This window comes from Delphinus delphis, chromosome 5 (assembly GCF_949987515.2).
Source record: "Delphinus delphis chromosome 5, mDelDel1.2, whole genome shotgun sequence".
Classification (NCBI taxonomy): Eukaryota; Metazoa; Chordata; class Mammalia; order Artiodactyla; family Delphinidae; genus Delphinus; species Delphinus delphis.
The window spans coordinates 135,766,491-135,778,535 of NC_082687.1; the positions used below are offsets into that span (position 1 = coordinate 135,766,491).

Below are 12,045 nucleotides of genomic sequence, written 5' to 3' on the forward strand. Positions count from 1 at the left end.
GTCAGTCTTGTTGTCATTGTCTGTTTGCCGGTCTGTCTCCCCAGCCTGACTGGGGACAGGCATAAGCATCCTTCCCGTCAGCACCTGGTGCCTAGCTGAGGGGCTCTAGAGCAAGCAGAGGGCCCCACCCTTAGGGGCTGCCCCTGAGAGTGCTGTCCCGGGGCGTTCCCAATGCCAACCCTGGGGCCGTCCCGCCCGGCTCTGTGCAGGCTTCCGGGGTGACCCCTTTCGGCAGACGCTCTCCCCAACGACTGTCAGCAGAAGGGGGTCCATGCCTAGAAACGACGCACCTTTAGAAGAAGTGGCTTTTCACTTTCACAAGTTATAATACATCATCCTTTATTTTTCCAGGCTCCCCTAGTCCGACATGACGTTCACTAGTGAGAAACTGGGGGTTTCCAGTGGCCAGGGCTCAGATTGCAGCGTGGAGGGAAGCGTACCAGGTGCTGCGAACTCCGCTCCCTGGCCAAGCTGGGCTGGTGAGAAGCCGGGCGCGCAGAGGGACTGGCGTGTTACGGGGCCAAAAGGAAGCTGAGTGACGGTGACGCACGGATGGGAACCTCGAGGACACACAGAAAGATGCAGCTTCACAGAGACGGGGAGGGGGACAGACTCCGGGGACGCTTCTGCAGTGTTTCACAGGCCTCTCGACGCACTGACAAACACTCCGCGTCAGGCGCCACGCTCTAGCCCACACCGAATCACAAGCAGGACGCCTTCCCGCGGGGGACCCGCCGGCCTCCTGCCGTGGATGCCCTGCTGACTTTGCCATCCAGGTGCCACCTCCCATCCCGTCTCCCCGAGGGTCTGGCTGTCGGTCTCAGGACCGGGCACGAGCATCCCTCCCTGGGGGTGTCTGTGTTTTATAGGGGAGAAGGGGGGAAGGGGGGACACCCCTGGCCATGTCACCAAGAGGGCACGGAAATCCTTCATTCTGGGGCACTGGCCGTCAGGGGAGGATGTCTTCTCTCCAAGACTTGGAAAATGACAGCGAGAAAAACAGTGGCGGCTGTACTTTACGTGTACTTACACACAGCATTATGGGGGGGCGGGGAGTGGGTCTGCCTTTCGGGGTACCTGTATGACAGGTCAAAAAGCAAAACAGCACAAAGAAAACAGACAAGGAGTCCTGTGTGTTAGGAACACACCCCAAACCCGAAACCACGCAGATGCGAACAGTGGAGAATCAGGCTGGAGGTGCTCCCCTGCGGTGGGACCATAGAATTAAACTCTTTATATATGGCGTCTTTAAGTAGGCTCTACTTTTTAATAAAATAAAAACTTTTGTGTTACTCTAAAGATATCATTTAGGCATCTAAGGGGTGATCTGGAAGAAAAATGCAGCGCACGGGGGGCCCTGGCAGAAGGTGCCTGTCTAGACTGAAGTTCCTCTCTAAACACCGATTCATCACAAAGGCGTAAAAACCGAGCCCCCATGCTTCTTGCAGCCCTGGGTGGCACTCCCCCTGCCTCGGGGGTGGGGGGCCATGTGCCAGGCCGTGCCTCCTGAGGCTGAGCGGGTGAGGGGGGCCACGCCGTGCGCCCACCCACCCATGACCCTGTCATCGACAGGCCTCCTCAAATCTCCGGTCCCATCGCCTCTGTCCTACCAGCGTGGGGTGGGCACTGCCCGGAGGCCTGGGGGCTGGGCTGCCCTTGTCTGTTCCCCCATCTCCGGGGCAGTGACCTTGCAGCATCTCCGTGATGGCAAGCAACAGCGGGGAAGGAGTAGTGCAAAGCCAGGCGTCTGGGCCCTAAACTACGGGCGGGAGCGCTGCTGGCGGAAACGGGGTGGGGGGAGCTGCACCTGCTCTGGGACCTCCTCCCGCCCCCAGGCCCCGGCCCGGCCCTTCTAGGCGCCCACCGTCCACCGTGGACACAGAGAAGCCGAAGCCAAGTGCAAGAGGAGGGGTCTGGTGGCTCCCGCAGGCGTGCCCGTGGTCGGGGCCTCGGCGCGTCAAAACAGCAGGGCTTTCTTCTTGAGGTCGTTCCTCTTCCAGAGGGCCAGGCGGTCAAACTCTTCCATGCTCATCCCAAACACTTCCTGGAACTCCTCGGGCGACAAGTGTCTCTTCAGATAAAAAGGAAAACCCAGAGGGGAGCAGTCAGCAACTTCGGCCCCTGAGACGGGATCTGCAGCAAGGATGGGGTGGTCCCCTCAGCGCACCCGAGGCCCTCGGGCTTCCCACCCTCCCTCTGTATCCCCATCGCTCTGCTTTGCAGTGGACAGAACCAAGCCCAGAGGAAAGAGATCCGGTTAGGGCCCCACGGTGACCAGCTGCAGAAGTGGGGCCAGAGCCCTGCCTCCTGACACCTACAGACACGTGTCCCACTGCAGACGAAGTGTGAAAGCACACCCGGGAGAGGACTTCCTCCTGCCGGGAAACGGCTGAGGTTTCAGGAGATTTGCATACGTGGGCACATTCATGATCTCATTTAATTTTCATGGCCGCCGTTTGAGAGCCGGAAGTGAGTGGTTTATTTCGCCCCCATTTCACAGATGAGGACGCTGAGGTGTGGAAGGTGAGCAAAGGAGCCTCAGTTCAAATCCTCCCTCTTCCCCTCCTCTGCTGTGTGACCGTGAGTTTTTTGTCTCTCTGAGCCCGATCCCGGGGGCACAATGGAGAGGCTGAACGGCACGGTGTCAAGGGCACCCGCGCCAGCCAGCCTCTGGAGCCTCAGTCTACTCACCTGTAAATGGGGTCACCCTGGCAACCCCCCCAGAGCTGTGTGGGTGAGTGGGTCAGTGCAGGTCAGCTCTCAGGGCTGAGCCCGGCCACGGGCAGGGCCAGTGTGTGTTGGGCACGTTTGTTATGATCCGAGATAGAGCCACCTCTCTGGAGCTTCCCCTGACTGCCACCCGAACTCTAGACTGTTCCTTGCAGGTCTCTGCTCCCATCAACCCCACATCTGTCTTCCTCAGCAGGCTCTGAGTAACTCCTTGTCCTCCGAGACCCGGCTCAGGTGGGCACGGCACCATCTCCCGGGGGCCTTCCCAGGGGGAGTGAGGCTGTCCCCCTCCTGCCTGGGAGGGCTGAGGGGAAGACGGAAAGGAGGTGGGGGACAGTCTGCAACAGGAGGGGGGGTCAGGTTCTGGCCCCAGAGGACCCGGTTCAAATCCCCCTCTGGCCCCCATTTGAGAAGTGCGGCTTCCGTGTGGCTGTGTGGAAACCAGTATGGCCGTTCTTCCACGTACTTAGCAGGATCACCGTGCGACCCAGCAGATCCACTCCCAAGCAGGTCCCAGATGACCCAAACCAGGGACTCGCGCGGACACCCGCACACCCACGTTCACAGCGGCATCATTGACAAGGGCCAAGAGCGGAAACAACCCAACTGCCCATCGAAGGACAAACGGATAAACAAAACGAGCTCCATTCAGACTCGGGAACGTGGTTCGTCCATAAAAAGTCGTGTGGCTCTGACGTTCGCTAAGACACGGACACGGCCGTGAGGCTGATCCCACTTATACGAAACATCCAGGATGGGCAGATCCACGGGGACCGAAACCAGAGTAGTCACTGCCGGGGTCTTGGGGAGGGAAAGGACCGGAGAATAGCTGGTCAGTGGTACGGGGTTTCCTGCTGGGCTGATCAAAGTGTTCTGGAACTGGATAGAGGTAGTGGAGGTCGTGCAACCTCAGTCGTACACTTTAAAATGGTTAAAATTGTGACTTTTGTAATTTAAAAAACCCAATTCTTGCCCCTCCAAGAGTGGTTTCCTTAAATTTAAAACAGAACACCTCATACTCAAGGTTACTGTGATGATCGAGAGAAAACGGTGTGAGGACACATGGCTAACTACGGAAAGCAGAAACATCAGAGTCACTGCCACTTGTGTCCTGCATAAAAATCACCGAATATGTGTGGCACGCGCTGGGTTTTGGAGCCCAGCTGCTGGCAGGATATGGGGGAGGGAACCCAAGGGACCCATTTTTGCTGAGTCACAAAAGGCCCTCCTAACTGAATCTGGGCCTGGGGTCCTCAGAGGGCGCACACACTCTCACACACACACACACACACAGACATATAGACACAGACAGACACGCACGGAGACACACACACAGACATACACAAACACATAGATACACACAGACATACTAGACACACACTCACACAGAGACACACAGACACACATGCACACACAAGACATACACAGACACACACACAGAGACATATACAGACATGCAGACACACACAGACATACACAGACACATAGATACACACAGACATACTAGACACACACTCACACAGAGACACGCAGACATACACAGATACACACAGACACACGCACACCATCAAGCTAGTCTCTGCCAGGGAAGGGCCGCGAGCTGCCTGCTGCCGTCTCGCACCTGTGACCAGGAAGAAGGTTCTGGCATATGCCAGAAACGAGCCACCCGCCCGGCGCTGACACTGGGGTTTCCTGCCGATCTGGGGAAGCCACAACCCAGCCCACGGGGACTCAGAACCGTCACTTCAGACAGCAGCACCCACTTCCAGTACCGCGTCACAACCTTCCCAAGTACTGTGGGTCAACCAAGACGCCCAACGGGAAGGAGAAAAGGGAAATCGCGTCTCCTGTTACTGGCTGGGTGTTGAGCGGGAGCCTGACACGGGCCGGGGTCCTGAGGCCCCGGGGGGCGTGGCCGTGGGTGGTTAATGGGAGCGCGGCGGGGCAGAGGAAGATCAGAGGCCTGAGCGAGATGCTGGTCTCCAGGGCCTGGCCCTGGGGAGGTGGAAGCCAGGGGAAGGGGCCCAGAGGGGACGGCGCACAGGGATCCCAGGGAGGCATGGACCGGGCTGGCAGGGTGATGCCCAGCGCCCCTGCAGCCTGTGATCTCCTGCTTTAGGGCCCCCCGGGTGTCTCCGGGGTTGGGTCTCCCAGGCGGTGACACACAGAGGGGAGGAGAGGGGAGAGCGGCGACACAGGTCACCGCGCTCTAAGCTGGGAAGGGGAGAGCGGCGCGGTGAGGGTGACCCTGTGCTCACCGGCCAGGAGCCTCCCGCTAGCAGCAGGGGGACCACGGCAGGGCCTGCGGGGGGTGGCAAGGGGGCCCAAGGAGTCACTTCCCCCGGCACCCCCCGCAGGTCCCATGCAGCCCGTCATCCAGCCTCCAGACCAAGATGCCCTGAGAACTGAGTCCGAAAAGCTGAACAGGAACCTGGGTTCTACGGGCAAGGGGACACCCGACCTCGGGGACCTGTGAACTGGGGACATGTGGTGGGTGAGCGGGCAGGAGGACAGGCAAAGGAGAGGACCCTCTGGGGCTGGCGCTCCCAACCCTGCTCCCCCCGCCTGGCCCCCACCTGGCCACAGGAGCGCACCCCATTGCCGGGGAGGCAGCCGGAGGCAGGAGGGAGGGAGGGGTGCTGCACGGTGTCCCAGCTGGGTTCCCAAGCCCGCAGGCCTGTCACAATGACCCTGGGTGCTTGACACATCTGAGAGTGCCTGAACCCTCCCCTCTGCCCCCCCAAAACCTCCCAAGGCAGCCTTAGGGGCCCAGGAGCCCACGTGTGTCACATGCCTCCCAGAGCAGCTGATGGCAGCTGGGTTTGGGGACTCAGGCTAAGGGCAAGTCCTGGGGGCTGGCAGGGGCCCCCGGGCTCTGGTCCTGTTTCTGTAGGCTGAGAACAGGACTCGGCTGCCTGAGGGCTCTGGAGGGCGGGAGAGGGTCACATGGGGAAGGCCTGGCGGAGGGATCTGTTCAGCCATCCCAGCTCCAGCTGTGTGGTCTCTAGTATCTCACCACACCTGGCTGATCCCACAGCCTCCCAGGGAAGAAGGGGCTAAGGGCCCCCGCTCCTGGCAGCTGGGAAGTTGGTAATGTCCGTCAAGGCAGCGTCAGGGCCCCCCATCCAGGGCTCTTCTTGCCCGCCCGAGTGCCTGCCGCAGCAGGAGGAACGTGGCAGAGCACGGCTGACCCCAGAGGCCAGAGCCGGCTTTCTGACCCTGGCCCAACTCCCCCGGCCGCTGGCTCCGGAAGGCTTCCCTGCCCCGCCAGGCACGGCACGGCCGAATTCCCTCCTGAGCCGGCAGGAAGGCAGCCCAGGGCGTGGTGCCTGGGCCGAGGGACGTCCCGGGATGGCCTCGCTTCTGGGGTGCACTGGGGAGAGCCCCTGGGGAGGAGGCCGTTTTTGCAGCATGGTAGGGGTCCCACACGCTTTGCCAGGGGTCCGCCTATGTGTCACCCTCCAGGGCAGCATCGTGCAAAGACCTCGGGCTCAGGAACCAGACACACAGGAATCCGGTCCTGGCTCCAGGCCTGTCCAGCTGTGCTGAGCGACACGACCTCAGTTGTGATGTTTGTAAAATCGGAATCATCCTGTCTGTGCCTTAGCCCACTCTCCCTCTGCCTGGAGTGCCGGGCCCTCCTCCTCTGCCCACGTAACCCCTCCTCACTCCCCAGAGCTGGGCGTGGGTGTCAGCTCGTCCAGGAAGTCTCTCCTGACTGCACCCGTCACCCCAGGCTCCCAGACCCGCAAGCCTCCTTTCCGTGGTGTAAATACACCACGGCCAGTTTCAAGCTTCCAACGGGACGCCACTGAATGCAGAGCTGGAAGGAGATGCCCGGGGGCACAGTCACAGCTTATTCCTCCCGCGCACAGATGCAAGAGCGGTTAAGTAACCTCGAGAGCACAGATGGTAGTAAAATGTGGTTGAGAGATTAGGGAGGAGGGAGTGTTGGGTATTTATCACCTTTGCTTTAAATGTAATTTTCATAATCCTAAGTTTACATCATTTGTTTTTCAGTAATGGCTGGTTTAACAACCAGCGTGGGAAGTTCCTGAAAATATAACAACACGAGCGGCTCTAGCAGCCCCTGATCTCTGAGCGAGCCGGATGCACTAGGGGTCCCTCCGTAACGAGCACCCCCGGGCAGGGAGAGGGCCTGTGTGCCCGGGACCCTGCATGGGGCACTCCTGGGTGGTAGGGTGAGAGGAGAGAAGGGAGGGGAAGGGCTGGTCCTATGCAGGCGCTCTGCTCTCTCCTCATTCAGGTGCCGGGACGCAGAAATAAACCAGACCGGTGCGCCCACCCCACAGAGATCGCACACCTGCCGGGCAGGTGGGTCAGAGCACAATTAAGTCCATCGAGGGCCTGGGACCTGGAGGCCTTGAAGCCTTGTGAAGCACTGATGACATGCCACCAGCACCTTACAGCCAGAGGTAGTTTTCTGAGGGACATGATCTGACTTAAGCCTGTAACCTGGCTCCATTGCCAAGGGCTCCCTGAATACAGGAATCAGTAACGGCCACTAACCTCTGCTCGCAGCAAGGGCTCCTCAAGGGACGGCAGCCGGGAGCCCAGGGCACACACGGCTCTGTGACAGATGCACGCGTGCACTCACACCCAGGGAGGCAACGAGTGTGGGAGCTGGTGGTGCCCAGAGGACGCGGACCGGACCACAGACGGGGACGTCTCCCGTGTCACCCAGCCTGCAAGTGGCACATTAGAACTCGGACCTTCTGGCCGGGGGGCCAGGGCTCTTTCTGACAAGGTGTCACCTGCTGTTCCTTGAGACCACCGTGCCATTCAGACCAGCAGGTCCACGCAGCTGGGGGGCTACCCCTCCCCTTGGCAGACGGGCCCACCGAGGCCTGTGTACCTGGAAGCCGGGCCATGCATGCTGTCCCTCTGGGGCAGAAAGCCCCACTATTTCTGGGTCACGGGCCCCCCGAAACGATGACGCAGTGGCCCATTTTGATAGAATCACGCACACTCATACACGCAGCGTCCGGGTCCAGGAGGCCTACTCGGGGATCCCAGTTCGGACCCTGAACCCCGCCATCCTCCTGCACTGATGCAGGACCACTGGCCAGGCTTGGGAAGGGACTTCATGACAGCTGCTGCCATCGTCACCTGCCCTGAGATTCTAGTTTTCATTTTACGACCTCAGGAAACCCAGGCTCCGAGGGGTCCCATGCCTCGCCCGAGGGCACGCAGCCTGGGCGCCAGGCCAGGTGGCTCAAGGGCCCTCCCTCAGTCCTGACTCCCTGCCCGCTGATGCAGCTTCTGGAAGCATCCGGGGCTTTGTGGTGGAGGCCCTCGGCCTGTGCTCCCCCTGCTCTGCAGGGTATCCCAGGCTAGCTGCCACCCTGCTGGGACTGGTCTGCAGGGCATTCCCAGTACCCCCTGCCCACCGCACCAAGTTCAGATGTCCCACGCCAGCCCACCGGCCACTGCCAGGCCCCCCGCTCCAATGGGGGCTGATCGGGTGGGCTCAGGCCCCAGACCCGCTCAGCCTGCGAATCCTGGACCGGCAAGGGCCCACGTTTCTTCTGAGGCCTGGGTCCCACAGTGCCTCCCTGCCCCACACACTGTACAAGGAGGCCCTGTCTGCAGAGGGGAGCCCTGCTGAGCTGGGTCCATGCTCTGAAGCTTCTGCCGTCTTAGCCGGAGGTCCCTGACGTCATCGCCATAACGACAGCATCACCATAACGACAGCATCACCATAATGACAATGATCCCAGCCATCTGCGGACTGCTCCTCTGGGCCAGGTGAAGGCCGGGAGCTCTCCATCACAGGCTCGTGATGTCTGCATAGTGTATGGGGAAGGACGGGGACGGAGGCTCCGAGATGTGGAGTGACGTGGCTGCCAGGTGGCCCCGAGGCCCTGCCTCACCGTGTCCTTGCCCACCTCTTCCACCACCGTTCTGCTCCACGGTGGGCACCTACGGGTTCTGGAACATGCCATGCTCTCCCTCCACTGCACAGAACTGCTCCTCCTTCTTCTACAGGTACCAGTTCAAATGCCCCCCTCCTCCAGAGGGCCCTCCCGGATTGCACTAGCCAAGCGAGCAGGCCCCAGGCCATGTGTGTCCCTCAGTACGGAGCCACTGCTGATCTCACCTGGTTCTCAGCTCCAGTAGGGCAGGATGGGCTTGTCTCCCATCCTCACCCAGGGACAATCTGTGCTCTTTGCATCCCTGAATCTGCATCCGTGCTCTCACCTTGCCGGCCACGCTGCCTCCCAGCTTCCTCTCTCCTCCTTCAGAGCCCATTCCACTTGCCTGCCCTACTCTGCACTGTGTCTCCCCCCTCCCTCCCCGCCCTCCACCCCTAAGTCCCTGCCACTTGGCCTGGCCTTGGAGGACTCTTCCTGTTTGTTCTCCGAGCCTCTCCTGGGAGGCCCCAGGGTCCCGGAGGCTGCCTCAGACCCATCTCCCAGGCACACCCAGTGGCCGGGAACCCACACTTCACCATCAGTCTGTCAGGTTCTTATCAGACCGGTTGGATGGGTCTAAACAAAGGACGTATTCTTTGACTGCGGGGCCTTATTTTTCAGGCACATTCCTACAACTTGGGCTTTTCCTGCTTGAGCAAACTCAGGTGTGCGTTTAGCCTCAGGGTCTGGCAGAGGGGGCCCCAGAGGAGCCGCTCAGCCTTGCCTCTGCTGAGCACTCGGAAAGGAGGATCCTGGGGACTCGCCGGGACACACCCTCCTTCCAAACCTGTTCAGCCGGCAGCCTTTGCTCTCTGCATGAGTCAGCCTGGCTAGGCCCTGGTGCCCGGCTGCTTGGCCAAACTCTAGTCTAGGGGTGGCTGGGAAGGTATTCTGTCAATGTGGTCATGCCTACAATCAGCCTTTAAGTGAAGATGACCCTCCCTAATGTGGTGGCCTCATCCACTCCACTGGGGCAATCACTGAGGGCTTCCTGGAGAAGGAGATATTCTGCTTCTACCTGTCGGCTCCTGCCCGAGTGTCCATCCAGCCTGCTGCTGGTCTGCCCTGCGGATTCCACACTTGCCAGCCCCACGGGAAGCCAATTCCTTAAATTAAATTTCTTAATACATGTCTATGTCCATATCTGTCTGTGCGTCTGTCTACCTGTATCCTGTTGGTTCTGATTCTCTGGAGGGCCCTGGCTGATACACTTTCCTACCTAAGGAGCCAAATGTGTGCTCTGGGAGGTTGGGGCAAGGAAGGGTGGTTAGAAATTCACTTTTAATTCTGTAATTAATCCAGGAAGATGCACAGCGCGTGGCCCTGTGTGACTACTTAGCTGGAACCCCAGGTCTGTCCCCCAGAAGCCGAGGGCCTGTCCTCCAGCTCCCCTACCCCCACCCCTTCCCACCAAGGCCTCCCTGTAGCTGCTGCACCAACTTGTGAAAACCAAGTACAGGAACGTGTCCAGTGCTTGGAAGAGCCTAGTGATCAAGAGCTTGTAAACAAGCCAAATCTGATAAATTCTCAAACATCCTGTTTTTTCCCCATATCGGGCATCAGGGAGGGACCTCTGTTCTTCTGGCGGCCAAGCCTGTGGCCGATCCTACCTCCATTCACAGCCAGCCACCTTGCTCTTCCACTAAGTTCTTAGCAATCATTGTTCGGCCAGCCCATAGCACCCCATCCCCGTGGAAACCTTTTTCTAATCCATACTGGCCTACTCGGTTCCCAGGTTGGTAAACTGGGGGCAACATGGACAAAATAATTGAAACCATGTGCACATCACACCTGCCTGGGGCTCGCTCACGGCAGGTGCTCATGGCTACTTCTGAACAACTGAAGAGATGCTCAAACCACCCAGCAGGACAGGCAACAGCGATGTCATCTGACAAGTAAGGGTCAGGCTCAGAGTGGTTAAGTAACTTGTCTGTGGTCACACAGCTAGACATTATGGAGACTGGGTTCACACCCAGGCCATCCCGACCCTAAGTGCTCTCTCCCTCCACCAGGATGCCACCTTTGGATGGCAAGAGGCTGATGCACGAGCCCAATGGCCAGTCTTTCGGCAAATGTCGGGCAGCCCGGCAGAGGTTTGCAGGAGTGGCCTCAGGTAAGAGGACACTTGAGTCTGCCCGGGGCAGGCAAGGCTCTTCCCCCTCAGAGTGGAAGCTCCTGGCACAGCCAAACGCAGGAAGGATCAGAGACCCTCCAAGGCATGAGGTCCTTGGGTGCCAGGGGTAGGCGTTGGGACCCAGACCCCCCAGGACAGAAAGTGCTGGATCTCAGGGATGGTGTGAAACTGGCCCCAGACGGGTCTCCCCGGGAAGCCCGAACCTGGCTCTGCGCACTGGGATCACACGATTCATCCGACCGCCTTCCATGTGACAGCGCTTCCAGAGCAGCGGAGGACGGCCACCCTCCTTCCAAACACCTCCATGAGTCACCAACCTTCACTGAGCACCTACTGTGGGCTTCCAGGGGCCGACATGGCACCTTCCTCGCTGTCAGGCTGAGCATCCTGTATTCCCTTGTCTGTGCCTCACAGGCCAGAGCGACAAACACCATCAGAACCAGGGTTCGTCCTACCGCACCGCGTGACCACCACTTACCCAGCACCCCATCCCGACAGCCCGGAGTCACGCCAGGCGTGTCCCTGCCCCTCCCACTTTGACCTCCCAAATCGGGCCTGAATCTACCCGCTTCTCACCTCCGCACTGCCACCACCCTCTCCAAGATGCCATCATTTCTTGCCCGGATAACCCAACCGCCTCCAAAACGGTTTCCCTGCAACCACACGGCCAATTCAGGCTTCGCGGTGCAGCCTCGGGCACTGTTTTACTTACGTAATCAGGTCTTCCTGCAACTTAAAAGCCTTGCCTTTCCTAGAAACCAAACTGCTTATGTGGCTCAGGGCCCTACGAGGCCTGGCCCCTCCTGCCCATCACCCACTCAAGCACAGCTAGTTCCTTCTCAAACAGCCTGTGCTGCCTCCTGCCCCAGGGCCTTTGCACCTGCTGTGGGCTCTTCCTGGAATTCTCTTCCTACCTGCCATGACTCACCTTAGGTGCAAGCGTGCGCGTGCACGCGCACACACACACACACACACACACACACACACACACACAAGCAGGCACACTTACTGCACCCAATTAACTTTTACCCCCTTTTAAATGCTCACAGGCCCACCCTCCTCTCCTTTAGAGCCCTTACCTTGGTGTGTAACTTCACACCTCATTTGGGTCATCAGTTGATTGGCGTCTACCTCCCACCAAGCTGAGTCTATGGGCAGAGCTCATGCTGGTTTCTGCTCATCGTGTGTCCCCTAGGGCCCAGCTCAGTGCCTGGCCCGTGTTCACCAAACCAGTGAGACTCGGCC

General features: G+C 59.5%; 1 protein-coding gene across 1 annotated transcript in view; it reads right to left on the reverse strand.

Moving 5' to 3' along the window:
• Positions 1–322: 322 nt before the first annotated feature.
• Positions 323–12,045, reverse strand: part of ABLIM2 (actin binding LIM protein family member 2) — a 150,852-nt gene continuing 139,129 nt past the window's right edge. Inside the window, exon 22 of the mRNA XM_060013032.1 lies at positions 323–2,071. Coding sequence (XP_059869015.1) covers positions 1,958–2,071 — 114 coding nt within the window. The 3' untranslated portion in view covers positions 323–1,957. The remainder of the gene's footprint in view (positions 2,072–12,045) is intronic.